Below are 21,265 nucleotides of genomic sequence, written 5' to 3' on the forward strand. Positions count from 1 at the left end.
GTCGCCAACTACGTTGTCGTTGTTGTTCTCCTAGTACAGCCTACTTCGCTCTTCGTTTCAATAAATTGAATGAGACCAAACTAAGCATTGATCAGGTCCTTTGGGAACATCGGATTAGCAGTGCTGAGGTATGCCAGATGGTCTTAAGAAGAACAAACTCCCACGATAAATGAATTACTCACGCTTCATAGGTTACGTTGGTTAGGACAGGCACTCTCGTTCAGCTGTACCACCTTTCCGGTGCCTAGCTGGTATGCCACCGGAAAGAAGCACGAGGGCTGAGATACTGCCAGGTTGCCCAAACCCAGACAGTGGAAGTCGAGAGGCAGAGGTCGGCTTGAGACCATGGACCTTCCGGTCAGTAAATTGACGCTCTTAACCACTTCAGCCATCTCGCCAGAAGACCGTCTGCCTCGCAGACCTCTTTTCACCCAGCTCTCCGTTGGGTGGAAGCAACCGAGAGGTGGATAGTGTATAACCTGGTAACAAAGTATGAAAACACTAACTGGTAAACTAATTCGGGAAACAGCTGCCGCCTCCCTGGATGAAGACTCTGGGGCTCAGCTCACCAGTGGTTAATGGCACTGGTAGAAATGGCCCAATCGCGCGTATTGGACAACATCCGTTATTGTTTGTTAGCTCTGGCTCAGTCAGCTGCGTCTCAGCTAATGTGTTTTTACCTTGACTAACTTAAAGGTTTTGTGGTCTGTGAGAAGATGGTTGTTATAAAACTACTTGAGAATTTAAAATATCTTCCATTTTCACGCATTCAGTTCTTAATTTTCTTTCTTGTGGTGTGGTTTTAATATTCCGTGACTAGTTCCCGATTAGTGTTTCCGGAAATCAATGGTTTGAGCTCACCATTGTTCTCCCTTTCTCTCCACAAACTTCGTTTGTACTTCACTTATCTTTTAGTTCGATTTGACGTGAATAATCGGACAAGTAAAAATGATGAACTTGAGACCGCGCCTCACCGCTGTTGCTCGAGGTTTGCATTATTTTTCTTCGCCTATGAATTTTTAGATGTACTAAATGCCATTGCTATCCGCCGCGGCATTTCCGATCTGCCAGAAAGTCATGTACTATTGCAGAAAACTTGCAGAATGTTTGCAACTGACTATTTGATTCCGAGAGCAGCAGCTCACGATACCGAGAAAAAGTGTCCTAGGGAAGCGGTAAGTCTTTATTTGTCAACGGGACAATCAAAATGTGCATCCAGCAGACACGCAGATTTTTTACCCTCTTCAGATAACACACAAAGCGCGCAACCACAATGTCAAGCGGCTGATAACGCTTTGTAAACAAGTGGCCCTTCGTTAACGGAACTAAGTGCATCTTTCACACTCGCTCTTGACTATTGAGGTCAGACTGTTGAGTCAGTGGCTCGGCTGGAGGCTCCAGACTAACCTCTATATCCTCCGCGTGTCCTGTGGATTCGACTTTTAGGTGAATGACGCTCTCCGTCAAGTTGAGCAACTTATTTGTCCTTGTGACTCTCCAGTCACCCATCTAATAAATATTTTCAACTCCATCTATAACTACCTAATCATCGTTCCGTTCCCTTCTCATCGTCCAGTGGATCTTTAACTGGGCTGATTTCATATTTTAGCCTTCAACGTTTGTAGTTTTTATCAAATTCGGAGAAGCCTCTTTCTGAGGCTTTACTTTCAGTTCTTGACGTATGCCGTGTCTTCGTGTCACAAAACTACGGTTTGGTCATTCATTCCAGACTACGTGTTGAGAGCCCAGATATTTCACACTTCTTCTACTGCTACAGATGCCGTGAAGCGCAATGTCTGGGGTGTGATAGTTTCACTCAGTCCCAGGGCAAAGAACACTTTACCAAACTGGATTCCAACTCACAGTTGCCTTTTTATTTTTCGGTTGATTAGTTCTATTGAGATTAAAAAACGGAACGGCAAACGACGCGAATTCATCGTATCGGCGTATTATGGGTTCTAACCCAAAAGCTCAGTACGATGTTTTCCATGGGTATTGGTATTGATTGATTCGGTCCGAACAAGCTCATGTTATTCTGGTGGGTCGTTTGAATGGTAAATCGTGCAAAACTACGTTTGGGAAGTAGATCTGGTGTCAGGGCTTATCGTGCAGGTAGTGATTACCTAACCCTCCAATCATGTTCTGACCATTAACCGCTCATAGCCAGCAAGAACTTTAAACAGAAGCGCCCACACTATGGCACTTGAGTCCACCAACGTTCGATCTCTCATGAACCCAGATAAGCCGCATGGCAGTCACTCATTACAAGGTTGTTGCTCCTTTCGATGTGTATCTTTTGTTTACGACTTTGTCACCATATGTGCACAAATACCAGCTCTTCCCGGAACATTTGGATCGACTCTGGACCAGTCGGCTCACCACTTTCAACTGGTTTTCACATCTCAACAATATCCAACTGAACTAGCTCGAAAGCTGGTAGAAGCGACGATCTCAACAATAACAGTAATCATTTGGAGGAAGATAGTCGCCGTTTAACAGAGCCTTGACTCAGCTTTTTAGGTCGTTTTCCAATACGAATGGGTGCTTGACACCACGATAGATAGCTTTTGCGGACACCAAGATATTACAACCACGATCATTGACTATGATAGCCTACGCTTTTCACGTGAACGTCAAATACTAATGGGTTCCTAGCGTTGGTCATGTCACCCCGGTGGCATTCTAAGTCCAGAGAGTAACGACTGCACTGTGTGGGGTCGCTAGTGCTGAGGTGAGTGGTGGGGGACGATGCCACTTCACATAGAATCAAGGCACTTCAGGAATAATTCTTCCTACTAACTTATCAAATGAAGTGGATGCTTATACAGGGATGTCACCTTCACTTCGTCATTACTAGTTCACATCCCTGTCTGCTCATAAATGGTTTTTAATTGCAATTAGCGTACCACGGATAAAGTGTTGCTTTGTCCAGTGTTATTTCACAACGTTATAACAGACGCTCTTGCTTGAGTGCCAATTATAAATTCAATCAAGCTTGTTCATCCAGATTTTAAAAATGACGCAAAACGATAGGGTATCCCAGGAGAAAATACCTAGAAACTGGCGTGGTCTCTTATCGATCCCGTCCAACAAAAACATGATGACTATCTGCCGATCCTTTCGTTGCACCAATACAGGCAGGCGGGACTGACTCATAAAACTGATAGCAACATCAAAAGGTACGGAACTCAGAAGCGTTACTCAGATTCGAACTTCTCACTGCTCCTGTCCAACATGTTTGTTTCAACGGTATTAGTACTTCATTAACGTCCAAGACAGCTAGGTCGATAAACCGGTGCCTGTTGTCTTTAAACACGGCCTTAATGTAGACAGATCAGTCCTCTCACGTTTTGAAAGACTTTTTATGTGGCCAAAGCAGACACCTGTTCTATGTACACAAGGAACTGTTCCGCCGAAAATTCCCGAAGAAACTTCTTCACAAACTTTACAGAGAATGATTGGCTAGGAAGTCCACGGGTAGATATAACCGATGGGATTCTGAAGGACAAAAACAGTACTGAGTGGTCCAATAGCTTTCATCAACCTTATGGGTAGCATCGTATCAAGAGGACGCTTACCTCGATTATCTCGCCAACTGGAGCAAGTTTAGACGCATTCTCGGGTCGACTTGACCGCTGAGCTTACCGTTCCTGGTGATTTCAACGTTCATAACTCTAACTGGCCTGCTTGTCCAGCTGATAACTGCGAAACAGAGTTCTTTCCACCCCCTGTTGTTCTTTCAACTTGTGAATTTCCCCGCTCGCTTCCCCAACATTTCATTCACCCTGGATCATCTCACCAACTTTACTCTACAGTCTTGTTCCGCCCCAAAGGATCTTCGGATCACGTGTTTGCATGCCAATGTGCCCACAGAATCCTCTCCGCTGTCTTTGGTGCATTCTGGAGTTACTCTTTCGCTAAATCCAAGAATGTCTATTTTTTATCATATCCTGGGCGACGTGTCCCTCAAATGACCCATCAACGTTTGTTTCAAAGATTTGCAGAATTTCTCGTCAACATCTGACACCTATTTATCCCTCATTCCCCCACCCCCAGTAAACATCCACGCAAGTGGTTTGATTATCTCCGCTTTCATGTCGTCACCTGAAGGTTGTTGCATGCGTTAGCACTGACTCAGTAACATCTCCCCACTCACCTTTGATTCCATTTTTGCCCGTAATTCCAACAAGTTGCCATCAAAAGAACGGAAGGCTGACGAACTATCGAACTCACCTACTAGAGGTGTTTCCTTTTCGACCAAAACGGCGAAGTGTAGGTTTAACACTTCTTCATTTTCTCTCATTCCTGATGCTCTTGATGTCCTCATATCCTATCTGCAGGAGGAAGTTGATGTATTGATGGATCTATTCTCTTAGAACTCCAACATCCCTTCACCCTCTGTCTCATCAACAGATCCCAAAGTGCCCATCATGTTGGCGCGCAACAGGTACGTTAACCTCTTCTTTCACACGATGTTTTCATGCCTCCCAATCTTTGTGGTATTTCCCATATCCTCTCGAAAATGATAACTGGAATTATTCCCTACTCTCTGGATTTTCAATCTACACCCTCCTGCGAGAATACCCCGATCTTTTTTTAGAAACCAACCCCTTTTCTGCCTGTTTCCAAGTGTGAGTCCAGCTCCAACCCTAACAACTACCGGTTGGTTTTTGTCATCCACATTTTGTCACAAGTCTTTTGCGAGCAGACCAATTGCTGTGTGAATCAGAGAAGAGTATCCTACTGAGTGGGGCCGATCTGGGTTCAGACGCAATTACGTCACGGAGCAGCTTTTGGCGCACATCTCACATCTCTGGTCCCCCATGTTGGACAAGTTCAGTGATACCCAAACAGTATCGCTTGACATCTCCAAAACTTTGATTTGGTACACACCAACAGTTTTTGAATCGATCGACAATATTCAGTCCAATTTGGAAACCTGAGGAGCCGATCAAGTGTGCGCACGTCCACTGAATAGATTCTGTGGCCCCTTACACCGATCCACGTGTTCCTCCGGGCTCTGTTGTTTCACAACCTTGCCTTTACTGTACTTGAACGATCTTGTTATCTGGTTTTCTCCAGAATTCATGATCGCCCATGGTACTGTTTTTTACTGCTCTATATTCCATCTCAGCTTCTTTTTGGATTCCGTACGGCCGTGTAAACACTACCAGCACTATGGGAAACTATCTCACCCCAATTCCTCATTGGTATCTCAAGTGCTATGGTGTCCAACCCTTCCACATCTTGCTTTATTGCTCTCGCAATTCGACAATCTGTTCCTCTTTCTTCTACTTTCGCTGCTTTATTTTTTTGAACCTCTGGAAACCACTTGATTCACCTACGTCAAGCTAATCGCTACGAATGCATCATAGAGACAAGTTTCATTCTCCGTTCCCGCAAACATTTACTACCTCTCATTTCTTGTTTTGCATAGATATCAACCCACGTTGTCACATCTCGGGTCGTATCGAGTTTTTATTGTCAGGTACTATGGCAGTGTCTGCCCGCTTCTGAGGTCTTGTTTCTTCAAGAAACATTATGCTCCAACTCCCATGAACGCCAGCAGGTTCACGGCAAGCTCTCAATCACTTTCGCTACATCCAGACAGACCGCTAATTACGTTCTTCACACCCAGAGTTGCTAAATGGTTTACTTGCTGTTTGTGAGAGTCACTTTTCCCTTTGTAGGAAACTGTCCTACGTGCTAGGGTGCGGTTGATTTTGGATTCAAAATGCACTCGCCAGCACTCAAACCTATGATCACCCGGAGTCATCTGGTCCCAGTTATCCACACGGAAACTAGAGTTTATATCTTGTTTGCTTGCTTCTTGCTCGTTCAGCCCGCCGTTCGCTTGTTCACTCGATTATCTTGGGGCGAGATGGCTTAGTGGTTAGAGCGCTAATCAATTGACCGGAAGTTCCGTAGTTCCAACCCTACCTCTACATCCCCACTTCTCCCGTCTAGGCTTGGTCAACCTGACAGTATCCCGGCCCTCGTGCTTCCTTCGGGTGGCATGGCAGCTAGACACCGAAAGGGTTTTACAGCTGAACAACTCACTCGACCAATTTTAATTTCGATGTGAGTAATCGTTCCACCCACGACCCATCTCGCTTGTGGCTTTCAGTTCATGGTAGAGTTTTCAGGACAGGTTTGATTTCATTTCCATCTTTTTCCCGATTTGTCGCTTCTCCGTCACAATGATGCTAACAGGTCATAAACCGTGGAGAAAAATATTCGGTATTGTTTTTATCGTTCGGGAAATTGAGAATTGACGGCAAATTTCATACTTGGCGTTAACAGCCTATGGCACTGAATTTCCTGAGTATCGTTGCTGTCAGCGTTAAATCAAATACAGTTGTTTTCATTGATACTGGATGTCATATAATTCGAGTCGTGTTTTGATCATTTGTATTCTCTCTATATTTAGTTTCAATTATAACTTGAATTTTTTAAGGCAAGGTTTAGAAATTTAGCCTTTCGATCACGTTGTTGGCCCCAAAGTAACAGAGATAGTCTTTCATGGATTGTTTTTTGTATCGATGTATTCGTGCGAGTCGGGTTTAATATGAACTAAAGAGATCAGTGAAAACATCTAGTTTTGTATCCTACCGAGTACTCTGCGTGAGTGAAAACAGTCGCACGCTTCCTATGAACCGAAATCGACTTTAGAATGAAAAAGATTACTGTGTTAATTACGCTTTACTCTCCGTCAGGATCACATTTCAAAACGCGAGGGAAGTAAAAATAGTCACTCGTTTCTGTATTTATTACTCGTAGTTAGCTGTGGCATTGAGTCATCAAAATTTGGAGAGGGAGTGGCTCATCGTGCTATTCCGGAAAGGGTTCACGATTCTAACCAGTTTGAGGATCACTGGGTCAGCAGTTTACAGTTAGGATGCGTGTGCGGAGTTTTGGCCTATCCCGTTGAAGCTGGTTGGCCACTAGAGTGATTGGGATAAATAGTCAATCCTCTGATAGTGTAATAATCTGTGCAGATAATCTGCCCAATAGTTTTAACCAACCATAGGTTGGTCCTTATGGTATCATCACTCCCTGCGCCGTACTTTGAATAAGTTCTTTTGTACCGAGTTGACCAATCTGTGATTCCCAACTTTGTACGGTTGACGTGCGAGACGCATACTGTCGCACTCTGATAGCCGCAGACAGCAACTATAGGGGGATAGTGAACTCGCCAGAGTGTGCCCTTGTTTTGAAGCTGCCATTACTTAGCAGTCGAGACTTTTTCACGTTCCTTTTGTGCCAAAATATAAATAACACGTTGTCCGATTAATGAGGTTTTTTTTCTGAAGAGGGATAAGTATTTGACTTGTCCATTAAACGGTAACAATCTGGACCAGAGGATGTTTTTAGTGTAATGATATTATTGGTAGCTGTCACTTGCCTGTACGTTGAAGGCAGCCCCACAGTGAGCTTAATTTGACGGCTTGGACGAGAGCGCTCCTTTTTTGCTTCACAAATGCTTAACTTAGCAGGGTGTTCCTCTCAAGTGCGCAATTTTCGAAAATCGATGGATATTGTTGAACGCGAAGCGTTTCTGTAGGGGTCAACCTGAGTGCTGTCTCAAACCAAGAGCACTGTTTTATTTCAACCGTCTGTTTAATGCCGTTTCTAGTCAAATTGTATGTCGCGTTCGGTTCCCTCCTCACCGGGGGACTCGTTGAATGAGGTTTTTGATGGATAAAAACTGGTTGCGGTTAGCTTGCCCACTCATTTACTTCACTGTAGGTAATCACCATCCTGATAGCCTGTTCTATTGTTTTGTACATTCAGAACTAAGCTGCCAGAAACAACAAATCTTGTACGCTTACCCTCAAAACTTATTCATGAACTGGTCGGACGACTGGATGCCTGCATCTGAGATATTGCCAGGAGGGTAGGGTAGAGCTTCACAATGCTCCCATTTATTCTGTTGTTTCATCGTGAAATCAGCCTCCGTATTCACGGTAGTAATCATCATTTATAGTCCCTGAATTGAATGCTAGGCGGTATGGCAAGTTGATTTGATGGACGTGGCCTAACTGAAAGGGTTACTTAGACCAATAATGTACAGTTGACCTGTCTAAGTCGTGAATGCTCAGTCGGGACGTCTTCATATCATGTCGTTCTTCAGGTTTTTTTCTTGCATGGACTCATTCTTCCAGGACTAAAACTGTTCTGCTTTACCGGTTCAATTACCGATACGACACCGTTTCATTCGTCGAGTAACCATGTGGGCGTGGGACTTCTGGAGTGTTTTGTTGATGATTAGAACTGATGCCATTCTGACTTTTTAAATCAACAGTTTTCACCTTTTTGACTTTAGGGCTCGCTATCTCTTGAAATTTCAGTTGGTGCAATACAAAAACGGTTTATTACTTTTGTACCATCCCTGTTTTTTCATTCTGCTCTTTTAGTTGTCCAAGCTTGGAGAGCTCGGTCTGATGAGCATGCTGGTTCCAGAACGTTATGGTGGAGCTGGACTGGACTACCTTGCCTATGCCATTGCCATGGAAGAGATTAGTCGTGGTTGTGCCTCGGTTGGAACCATCATGTCCGTGCAAAACTCGTTGTTCTTTGCTCCGCTACTCAAGTATGGCACTCAAAACCAGATTGAAGCTTTTCTTGGCCCTTTTCTTACGGGTGAGAAACTGGGTTGTTTCGCCCTTTCCGAACCAGGAAACGGAAGTGACGCTGGTGCGGCTTCTACCACTGCAACTAGAAAAGGTCCAACCTGGGTGTTGAACGGAACCAAGGTGTGTTCACTCTTCACTCGTTTTGCTATACGTCCTCAACACAAACCAGTCAGATGAAACATCTTGCTAGTTATTTCTGCTTTGCTGTCTGTTGAGTTTCTAATGGTTACTTGTTTTCACTTAAGCCATGGAATAATAAGAGGACTGTTAGGCAATGTCACAATGCCCTCATACATTGTGACAATTGTGGCTAAGGCGATTTGTTCCTCTGTCTTTGCCTCGCATTGCATGATTTTAGTTGCGTTCACGGTGAAACAGCGAGTAAAATTTAACAAAAGCAAAAGGAGATTTTCCGTGCTTACAGTGGTCACGTGCTTTATCGTGGTTCACATTTCGCATCCCTCGTGTTGGCGGATTTCTATTCGGAACACAACTTTTCTTGATTGAGTTCCATGGTATATCACAGCGTCTGCACAACTCACGGTGAGTTTTTTTCATAGAATTTCGTGTTCGTCTAGTTTTATTAGTTGGTAAAACAAAAAAAAACTGACAGCGTTCTTAATGTGACGTCACTTGTGGAGTTTATACCCTACTGCCAGTTTCGCTCTTCTTGAGGCTCTAGATTGGTGTTGTCTCTAAATTTTCATGGCACAACGCCATCTACTTACATACAGTTCGTCACTTGTGGAGTTTATACCCTACTGCCAGTTTCGCTCTTCTTGAGGCTCTAGATTGGTGTTGTCTCTAAATTTTCATGGCACAACGCCATCTACTTACATACAGTTTGGTGTTTGGGTATTGAATAAAACTGGTGGAAACTCGGGGACTATCCTTACCTGATGTGTTCCAAGAAGGGTGAATGCGATGATAAGCCGTTTACGAGCTTTCATCCACCTTATGCATTTCGTTATATCTAGAAGAATGCCCCGGTATTTTTAATGTTCAATTTGGAAGACAGGGCGGTCTGCGTCTCCGGTTATCCTGATTTGAAAATGATTTTTTATTAGCGTTGTTTACGGAAGCACGGTGCGGTCGCTGAAAAGACACGGCTGAGTAGCGACTCTAGCTAATGGAAATGTCCTGTCTGTTTCACCATTTTTGTGATTGGTTGCTCGTCACGGTACGTAATGTTGTGGTCAAGCAAACAGCGTTCGCACGTCACCTTCCTGACCCTTTTGGTCCGTGCGATATGGTTTTAAGTTTTTTTGCAAGCCCTGCAATGTAACCGTGCACTTTTGCTCCTGGGAAGGAACTTGAACGCTAGAGGAATTTTCCAAAAAATGTTAGGGTCTTGGACGCGCTTGAAGAAGGAAAATGTTATGCAGCATTTGGGTCCCATTACGAAGTGGTTGAGTCTGCACTGCATCTACTACGAAGCCAGGTCTAGGATTACTGTTATGACATGTGCAATCACAATGCAAAGTGAGTAGCAGAGGTGCGCAATCAGTATTAGGGATTAATTCAGCATTGAGTATTAGTGATTGCAGGAAGAACAACATTCCGCTAGTAATCAAAATCAAGAAGGAGAAGCCTAGAGAGTCTAGCCGGACTAGCCTGTACTCAAATTAATGGCGAGAACGACTCCAAACCAAAAATCGTCGGCTGCTTCAGGATGGTTTACTTAGTTTCAGGCCAGCAGGAGATGACTTGGCAAGCTACGAAAAGGATTCCAGCTTGGAAATGTGTCGTTGTATGGAGATGCATCATTATTAGAAGTGAATTCAGTCAATAGATGCTCCAAAACGCTCAGAGTGATCGGATAATGAAAGGTGTATATGCGGATTGCTCGGCCTGCTCTCCAGGGCGATGACATCTAACAGTTCTGTGATGAATAAGTGGGTCCGAGTCTCATTTCAAAGCGGTGACGTTGATACTGCCGGGTTCCTGCAGAGGCCATCAATAGGTTAACAGTCGGTGAATCATTGGGCCTTAAATGAGGAAAGTGATGCAAATCTACTGGATGCACAACTCCAAGGTCCAGATCGCATAATCCCTCATATCCGAATGATTCTGATCGTGCTTTGTCCCCCGAAATGTCACCGGAATTATTGGGTTAGATTTTAAATTTTTCACGATGGACCTTACCGAAAGTTACCTACTAGATTCATCCTAAAAGCATATACGGATTGGTTTCTTCCCAATGAACGCAACAACACTATCTTCGTATCAAGGCATCCTTCGAACTTTTAGGATATTTCAGAGCTGCAGTGGATGGCGACTTTTGTGTCAAGGAATTTTTGCTTACATTCACCATTGCAATGTCTTCAAGTTATAAAGAGTGTTCCATGGGGGCTGAAATCTGAAACTTCTGACACACGTTTAAATAAAATGAGGCCCGAGTGCATCTTATTACAAGGGCTTTTCTCCAGAAGGGATTCAGTATGACAGTTAATAAGGCATTCAACGTGGTACGTGTTTTAATGGAGTGCTTCGGCAACACAGCGCATGACTACTTGAGTGCGCTTATCGAGACGCACTCTGACGCACTGTCTGATGAGGATTTGGCTGAGCCTACTAAGTCGGAAAGCGGAGCACATGAGAAACAAAGTGATCTGCTGCGTGAGGAAGAAGGTCAGGATGAAATCCTCTCACCATACAGACTTGTATCGGTGGCAAATTTCGCGAAAGAGGTGCGGGGAACAGCTAAATGACACGAGTTTCATTTATCGTTCTGGCATTGCAGTTCAAGGACATGATTGATGCTGGAATGCGACTATGCAAAGCCTCTCTCGCCACTATTGAGACTAGATACCAGCAGTCGCAACGCTTTTACAATCTGCGGAGAAAACTTCAGAAGCATCCATCTCGAATCATTTTAAATCAAGAAGCTTCAGTCAGGGATGGCCGTAAGCTAGATGACAACGGTTACCCTAACTGGTTTGTCAAACTTGGCACAAAACTCTGCTACTCTGTTGTGACACTTATCTGGTGAACAATTCATTCCATGATGCTTGATATATGCTTTTCTTATACAGTTAGCCCAGCTGGGCCGTAAAATTCGGTCGTGGTTTACGTCTTTGCAATCTCTATTTTACAAATTAACAGCGGATCTCTCTATCGCTTTTTTTCGAGTGACCCACGTCTAATGCAGACTGCTTCGAGGTAATCCTTACCACACAACCCCTATTATATCATCGGTTTTCTCCTGGTGCCCGGTTGATGAAGGACTTCAGTAACAGAATTTGCAATATACCATAATGCATCCATTTTGGACGTTATGAGAAAGAGAGACAACTTTGAGCTAGCTGAATTTAGTTCTAAAGAAAACAAAAATGGTGAAATAATTCGGATTTCACTTATCGTGACCATTAACGCCTGTCTGTTAAGGATAATCACACATTTGTCAGAATTTTTCAGTGACCAACAATTCCGGAATGACGAATTAATTGTGCTCAAAAAAGGTTGGTTTCCTACACATTTTTGTGTTGGACTCACTTCACTGGCTGAATCCGTTTCGTGTTGACCACCCGGTTATTTTCCGCAGAAGAATGGAATTTCGTCATCTAAGTTAACAGCAACTGGTGTCATTAGGGAAACGTTTGTTTTCAATCCTCCTCCGGACACATATCAGTCATCCAGCCATTAAATTCAACTCCCGCCTCCTAATCTAGTGCCATTCGGTCTCAATTAGGACTTTGTACATTGTCCCCATTACTTCAGTGTTTGAGCCCAGTAAATTTGCAAAGTCTTATTCCGCTGCAGTAATTGTCTGTTTGGTCAACACTTTGTATCTGTATCTGACAGGTAGTCTGAATTGGCCCATCTGTCTCTCTGTCCTTCGGATCGAACAGATTGTGCATATTTCTACCATTCTAGTACGCCTTAGCGAACAACACCAATATCTTTGCTACATAAAATGCTGGAAACTAAAGCGAAGATGCTTTTCACACGATAGCATCAGCTCACCGAAGAAGTTTTTCCGTGGATTTTGCAATCACTACGATCCTAGTCTTCAAGTATGTTATAAAGATTGAACCAGATAGTTCAGCTTCAATTTTGACTGTACTGTCGAAACCATCTGCATCAAAAATATGATGGATTTCTCATCCCTGACTGAATCAACTCATGTAAATGAAGATGTAGGGGTTACGAATGGTTGCGCCTCGGAGGTTGTTCAGTTAATGAGCCAGATAAAAGGAGTAAATCAGCAAGTGAATAGCACCCTACTTGCAGCGAAATTTCTATGTGAAGTCTCCCAGTAACTATGTGGTAGTGGTTTCGAGTGTTGCACGAACGCTGTCGGCCTATACGTCATCATCATCATCATCACCGACAGCATGACATCAAAACCGTTGCTTCGCTGCCTTACAGGTTTTACGTAGGCTGGGATACTGTCAGGGCGCCCACACCTAGACAGGAGGACGATTAGGATCCTCAACCAAAGTCTTTGGCTCAAAAGCCTAACCGTAAGGCAGCGGTGTATGGCGGGAAATGCAAATGCATCACTATTTCTATGGAGCAACTCGCTACATGTTCCAACCCTCAACCTGGGGGACCAGGAGGCTGTGTTCGTCAGAGCTCCAGCCATTGACCAACCTGGTATGAGAGACCCTGTCGCTGGGACACACCCAAGTATGCAAGCCCAATCATAGGTTTACCGGACTGACTGTTTCGTCAGCACTCCACCAGATAAGTCCAGGTGGTTCCACCAACACTTAAACAACAAGTATGTTGAAGAAAAAGATGCTCAGTCTGAAATTACACGAAATTTGTGGTCCCGATCCTGTATTACTCTACTACTTTAATATCGTCCGGACATTCCAACTAGACTTCTTAACGATTCTGTTCATTCACTGTCTTGCCAGCATGAGGACATTTGATTTCCGTGATTATCCCGGCGAGTAAAAAGGGGATCTGGAGCTATCGTCCGTTCATGTATGCTTTCGAAAGTTTGTTCGAAATTGGAACGTTATCCAGAGTTATTGCCGGTCGGCTAGCTAAAGATACCGATAATTACACTCTACACCGGACGCTGTCGTACACCTTTGGACTCCGTTTATTTATTTATTTATTTTATCTATTCTATTTATTTATTCATGTATTTATTTATTCAGCATTCTTAAATTACACGAATTTCTTCAGTAGTATCAGTCAAGGCTTATCAATGCAGATTTTAGCCGGTGGATGTAAAAAACCATGTGGTTGCTTTGTTAACCGAACGCAGTCCAATTTTCCGGGTAACCAAAAATTCCTTCTGCTCCGAATCCGGAAATCCGTTTTACAAGGCCCCACCCCAATCCATTCTAGTTTTTCATTTAAGTCCGCTAGCTACCTGTTGAATATGAGAACCTACCTCAGGGTTCGAGAGGCACGCACTGCTGACAGAGCACAACACTGCAAGGTTTCACAGCTTTTCAGAACAACTTAACGTACCTTTACGTGAGTTTTAACACAACTGTACTTTGCACGGAGCGGATTACTTCATTGCTGTGTTGCGTTTTCCGTCTTCGTATTTTCAACCGGTATTATTTTCAACAAATTTCTCCCAAACAGTTCAATCGAGCAAGCATACCGGTGTCATGTGGTTCATTAGCACGGAAATACCAATATCTGAAAATTTTCAACTCGCCAGTCAAATCAGACGCCACTTAAGAATGAGCGTAGTTTTATTGCTAAATGTAGCATTCTGCATGCAATGAGAATTCGGAATATTAAGTATTGCGCAAATCAGTGGCTCAGTGTAAATCCAGTGAGGACAACAGTCATAATTTTCTTTTCCGTTGACCCGAGTCTAATGTCCTCCATATCACCTCGGTTACTGCAGTGCTGGATAACAAACGGTCTCGAAGCGGAGGCGGCAATCGTCTTTGCCACAACAAACCGTTCCCTGAAACACAAAGGCATTTCGGCTTTCCTTGTACGAAAACCGACAGAGGGTCTCGTCGTCGGAAAGTCAGAGGATAAATTGGGAATTCGTGCCACATCTACGGTCACCCTGAACTTCGATGACTGTGTGGTACACGAACGAGATGGCTGTGGTTTGTTGGGTCTCGAAGGCAATGGTTTCAAAATCGCGATGAAGACTTTGGATGGGGGGAGGATTGGAATCGCTGGACAGGCACTCGGAATAGCCCAGGTAACCGCTCTGTTTGCCCTTAGCCTTTCGTGTGACTGGATGATGCTGTTGTCAGACGTCATCATCACTGATCGTTGTGTACCCTGTCTGTCTTGGTTCACGCTGTCGTCAAGTTCGCAGCCAATTCGTTCCTCATTGGTTCTAGCTGTTTCGGTGGCCGAACACTGTCGTCAAGGTTTCGCCCGTTCTGAGCCCAGAATTGTTTTAGGAATCGCGACCCAGAAGATAAGCATCCGAAGTAGTACCATCCGTGGTAGCTTATTCATTAGGTGGTTGCTCAAAGTCCCCATGGAATGTAATGATACACGCTGATGTAGACCTGATGGAATTACATTTGATACCGAACGATAATAGGCCAGCGGACACTTAGACTCTCGTTTTGTCGGAACCGGAGGGAAAACCTGTATGGTACTTCAGCGTCATCATATGCTATAGCTGCTCATCTTGATGACTGGCTATTTTTCTTCAATCCCCTCAGCTTTATTCTGTATGTACTTGAGTTTCATGGTCTCATCTGTGACGTGCCTCTTCCTGAAGTTTGTATAATATACGCGTCACAGTTGAACATGGATCCATCAGTTAGTTCAGTCAGGGACTGCTTTTCTATCACTATCCACTAAAGGGAACGTGAACAAGTATCGTTGAAGGGACAATTAAAATACACCAACTGTTCTATCTTGTAGGAATATGGATGACGTAACTCTTGGTTATGAGCTGATTGAAATTCTAATCTCCCTTAAGCATTAATTTAGAACACTCAATGTCCCCATTTGCATTCGTTTCAACTTCCAGATCTCGTTTTCCCATTTCCTTCATGTGTTTGAAAAAACACCATTCAGTCATACATACGCTCTCTCATAATTTGATTTTTTGGGCCTATATCCAAATCGTTTGAAAATCGATATACGGAATATTGGAATTATGAGTCGAGAAAAGTTTGTTTCATAATCGGAGTTAGAGGCGTAAAATCATATTAGCCACATTTGTGGTTGTTTTATTGCCACTTTTGGTGCTTCTGGTTGCTTTATGTAGGCTAACAGAGCAAGTACAATGTTAACACACAACGGTACTCACCTTTTATGTGTTGGTCGCTTGATGATAGGTTTATCCACCGAGATCGATAGTTCTGTTGTCACTAATTCAGGTGTCAGTGCATCGCTATGTGACAGAGCGGTGCGGTGCTTCAGTGATTTTTCATCACTTGTATTTGCATTCTTGTGCCTCATGTATCAGGCGGCTTTGGAGTGTGCCTTGGACTATGCGGGAAAGCGGTCTGCGTTCGGTAGTCCTATTGGAAAGCTTCAAGCCATTCAGTTCAAATTAGCCGACATGGAAACACGTTTACATTCGGCTCGCCTGTTGACTTGGCAGGCTGCTCACCTTCTCGACAAAGAAGCACCAGTAACCAAAGCTGCAGCGATGGCCAAGTTGGCTGCTTCTGAAGCTGCTACGTTTGTATCCCATCAGGTTAGCCACTCGGTTGTTTTCCCTTCTGTCTTGTTCATTGCGTCCATAAGTCATGTATTTCCCGTTTCCAATGTTTTACGTACCTAACTTTAAATGCTATGCATTTCCTTTGAACTTTCTATTTATGCAGCAAATTCGGTTGTGCGTTTTCAGGCATACATTTTAAATTACCGGATGTTATGATCAAGCGTTACGCGAAACCATGATGGCAGGAAACCAAATGTACAGGCCACACTCATTGTGTATAGGTTATATTTCACTGCCACTTCAGTTCCTCACTGCTACCACGTTGGACAATCATTGTATAATAAAATATCAGGCAAGTAGCGCCATCGCCAAATGCTGTTTTGAACGTAACCAAATAATATGCAGTTTACTGCACTGATTAACCATTTGGTTCATGCCAAACTAGTCAACTCCGTGGCGTGAACGAATTCGGCGCCGTGCAATCATTTCACTCTGCTGCCTTTGAAACGAAGTGAGGTTAACTTGGTTGAGTTTAACGCCCGTTTGTCGCGGATTCCGTGAATCATCTGACTAGTAGCAAGTTGTAATAGGTTTGAGGTGCAAAATGCTATCGCAGTTGAGCAAGAAAATGACACAGTAGTAATAGGAAATTACGTCAGCGTCCCCTAGTGTTGGTCACTTGTCTCGCTGTGCTGTTTGTCCAGTAGCTGCAGTAGTTCACTGACCACAAAGGCTGCAAATCAAGCTGAAAAGAACCGATTGTCGTACACCGTGTTCAGAGGTCCGCGTTCCGTCCGCAGTATATTCTTACAAATTCCTCTCACGGACTTCTACATGCACGAACATGCAATGCGTTGGGTATTTTTGACCTATTGTGCGACAAGGCCTGGTTACGCGACTCCCTATTTCATGATCCTGTACTAACCCGCTTACCCCTTGTATCTGCCTAGTCCCCTATGTACGGAACACTGGCTTTCTTCCGTCAATTTTGGTTGTTTGGGCTGCTTCCATGATCCGTAGGCGATAAGCATTCGTACCGCGACATTCTGGTAGTTCATGAATCATATCGGGCTTCACGCACATCCCACATGTTGTTTGGCGCTGTTAAACCGTATTGAATACGTTCCTTTTGCTGTCTTGGGAAATTTCCTCCCTCATGTGTATTTAATTTATTGACCCCGATTAACCGTGGACCTTTTGTTAGTCCGGAAATGAGGGTGAAACTGGAATCTGTAACCAGGTTAGCGTTTCCGAGGTTCACTGATAGTTACACTTCAGCAATCTGAAACTCGAAGTCGTCCCTGTGTTGGGATTCTTCTGTTGAACCTCTCACTGTTTCGAACTTCTGACTCTGTGTTACTCGCCGTGTACCTGTCCGTATCCTCGGATTATTCGTCAAGATAAATTTAAATTCTAGGCGCTTATTTTAATGCTGCGAGCTGGCTTCAATTCCAAGCAACACGGACAGTGTGACGGTGGTCACAATTGCATACGAATGGTTCTAAGTATATTTCTGGCATCAGGTTCACAAAGTCCACCGAGTTCAAGCTCCACTAGGTATCACCAGTTTGTGGCGCCGTGTGGTACTGGATACGTTGGAGATCCCACCCGAAGTATGGATTCCTTTGTTCACAGAATTGTGCCATGTTTTTTACAGCACGCATCTCATAGCCGACACGGAGATTTGACTTTCCATGTCGTCATCTCCGGCGTAGTTTTTTTCCATCCACTAGCGGCCTACTGTTCTCATGTGTCAGCGTATCCCGGTCTCCTTGTGTTTACACGGTAAACGTGAACGACGGGTAAGTGTTGCACATAGGTTTTCGACTTCACCATCGACGATTGTCAGTGATTCAGACTAGAGTGGGGTATGTATATGCTGTGCACATTCGTGCATGCGGACAATTCTATCAAAACCATCCGGTTTGTTTCATGTGCATACAGTGCGCATACGGATGCGCACTGCATCTAGAAGGGTAACATTTGTGCAGTGTCTTGGTTCACCATTTTGGAGTGGATAGGAATATATCAGATTTTACGGGCGACTCGGAACGATCGTCAAACAGCCTTTTCTACAGGCCTCTGATTTCGAGACCGACCAGTGCTGAGCGAACCTCACTGGCTCAGGATGAACGCGTTGAAACCGTACTTGTTATGGCCATCTTTAGATTACTAGTGGTAGTAGATCGACGCGGCCTCCACCTGGTCGAAATCCTGCTTGATGCTCACAGATTAAGCTCCCGCCTCCCACATTTAGAGGACGAAGGGTCAGTAACACCAGAAGCCTTGTTAAAACTGGACTCAAGCTGACACTTCCACAGTTCATAAGTTAACTGTGAGTAAGTTTTTCGGATATGAACATCATTATTGACTGACCCCAGTCGTCTGGTGGGCTTTTTTTCAAAAATCCACCTTCACCCATGAACAAAGCAGACGTCAGGATCAGGACCATGGTAACGTTGTAGTAGGGATAAATCCAAACTCTTCTGAGGCTAACAGGGGTTCCACATTCGCAGTCCATGTGACAGTCCGAATACGAATCAGTAGGTGACCAATCGAATTGTTGCTTGAAGTATTCTGTGCAGTGGTCTGAATACTCCTCGCTACTACATCCTCAGTTAATCACACTCCTAATCAGCCACACTTGGCTTAACGGTCAGGTGATCTAACTGCTGGCCGGGAGGTTACGATTTCGGAAGTCCCTGGGGTTTCGTGAGACGCGTACCACTGGTGATTCCCAATAAGAATGAAACAGTTGTAGCGTACTTCTCGGCTTCACACCGTATATTGGTTTCACTTACAGGGCGAAAATTCCACTGAAATCTCGGTTGCATTAGCCACTTACGTCTCTGTAGATGAGAACCCTGGCGAGTCATGAATGATCGAATACATTGAGTCCTGAAACAGTTGAATAACCAAGGGCGCTGTACCGCTAAATCGCAACCCTCCTGAATACAAGCCAATACAATATTAGGGGTTTGTTGTGTTTAGCAAAGTCGTCTCAATCTCATGGCCTCAGAGAATAAAGAGTTGCGGTGGCTAGAATAACTATTATTTTGTGCGTCTACCATAACTGGGACACTGTACCGCTTTGGGTTCAAGTGGAAACACTCCATACAGTGGGCTGTTGAACATAGGAATGAGGTTACTCTCCACTTAATCTTCCTCATTTTTTTTCAGGCCATACAGATTCTCGGCGGCATGGGCTACGTCAATAGCATGCCTGCTGAGCGACATTACAGAGATTCCAGAATATGCGAAATTTACGAAGGAACAAGCGAGATTCAGCGCTTGGTGATTGCTCAAAATTTGTTCAAAGAACATGGGATCCCTCTCTCGTAAACATACTTATTCTCTCAGGTGTGACTTCCACTTCTAATTGACTGCATTTTACGATCAGTCAACTCATGTGCCCAAATAATAACGTTTGTTATTTTTCACGACGCTTCTTCCACTGATGCTCTTTTAGCATCTCTTGTTTGATATTTTTTTAATACCCAGAATGTGCTTCATTCTTGCTTCTGGCCTACTTTCTTGATTATTATTTCACGCACATGGCTCCTGAGTTTTATTCTTCTGATGGCATTATCATCTGACCGGCCGCTGGTAAAATCACACACTGGCGAACGCACCTGACCACCGACGGTGTCCTGCTAATGGTGGACTTGTCCAATACTTGCGCTGGAACGGTTAATCGATGCGCCTAGGGTAACACCCGGGAGTGTTGTCTTCGTGATTGTTGTTTGGGAACTTAAAGAACCATGCGGTGATTTTGGAAATTGAAAACCAGTGGATCATTGTGTCATCACCAGGAAGGATTAACCTGTCGTAAGATTTCTCGAGACAGAAATTATAGTGATTCTTGTCGCGACAAAAAATTAACTTCTACCAGTAGGAAGATGTGAACCGATTAACTTCAGCTTAGGTCCTTCTGTTCAGAGATGCATAACATCCACTTGCCACTTCAATCTGTTTTCAGGACATATACAGGTGTACGGTGTTCATCAAAAGAATTACTATCTATTCAACACTAACGGCTTGAGGTGTCCAAACCAGGTTTGTTGAAGTAAACAGCACGCATGTAACCAACAGATCTGGCTACAGCGGTTTCTATTGTCGATAAGCTGGCGCATAGTGTGGTGAATTTTGTACTACCCAAACAACAACCGACGCATGGACGGTACCCAAACTTGTTGCTCGATAGATTCGATCTAGATGATGCATGCCATATGTGCCTTCTGAGAAATGCAAACAACGTGATATCACTACTCACAGCTCCAAGTGATACATCATTCCAGGGAATTTATGCACCTAGACAGAAGTTACGACCACCAACCATCATTTTAGTGCACATGTTGGTTTATCTCAGCTGGCCAAATCTCAAGGTGATTATTTATATTTATTTATTTATTTATATTTATTACTATTATATTGTTTATTATATATATATTATATATTATATTAAATTATATTATTAGAATCATTTCCTCTGAACGATTCAGATATCCGGACTTGGTCCTCATCCAATATTAAGTCGACTCCGGATATCTCATTATAGAAACAAAGCGTTAAGGCCAGGATATCGGTTGGCGGAGCTACACACTGTTTCACTTTACCCCTATGTCAGTACACATTCCAGTGCGGCTGTCCGGACTTGCTTGCCGTTCACTTGGTGCTTGTTGGACCTGCACGCAATGGTAAATCGTCCCATTTCCGGTCGTCCTATGTGTCCAAGCTAGCAGATTAATGGAGCAAAATATTTGGTGAAATTCTCTGGGAGATTGCCATGAGGCTGCATCAAGTTTCAGAGCTTCCATAGTCACTCCTCAGAGGCTTCCGCAACAAGGGTCACCTCTCAGCCCCTAGGGAAGTGTGCTATAATCATTGTAAGTGGTGTCCCTGTATAATTTGGGTACTGCTTCACTTAGTGACAATACTTGAGTTTACACAGAATAGTTTTGGTGAGCTCACGTGTAACCAGACTTCACTTAATACGAAGTACCTGGAATTACTTCTCTTGGATAATCTAACTGCCAGGTTGCCTCAATTACCTTGTTGA

The 21,265-nt window shown here is 43.9% G+C and overlaps 1 protein-coding gene across 1 annotated transcript; it reads left to right on the forward strand.

The window, feature by feature from the left end:
* Positions 1-915: 915 nt before the first annotated feature.
* T265_12651 (hypothetical protein) lies at positions 916-19,832 on the forward strand (the record flags this gene model as incomplete). Its single annotated transcript, XM_009164733.1, has 5 exons — positions 916-1,175; positions 8,418-8,756; positions 14,461-14,772; positions 16,006-16,239; positions 19,387-19,832. Coding segments are annotated over 5 exons (1,305 nt in total), but the record flags the coding sequence as incomplete, so codon positions are not given.
* Between the last annotated feature and the right edge of the window lie 1,433 nt (positions 19,833-21,265).

Source organism: Opisthorchis viverrini, assembly GCF_000715545.1.
Source record: "Opisthorchis viverrini unplaced genomic scaffold opera_v5_8, whole genome shotgun sequence".
NCBI classification, from domain to species: Eukaryota; Metazoa; Platyhelminthes; class Trematoda; order Opisthorchiida; family Opisthorchiidae; genus Opisthorchis; species Opisthorchis viverrini.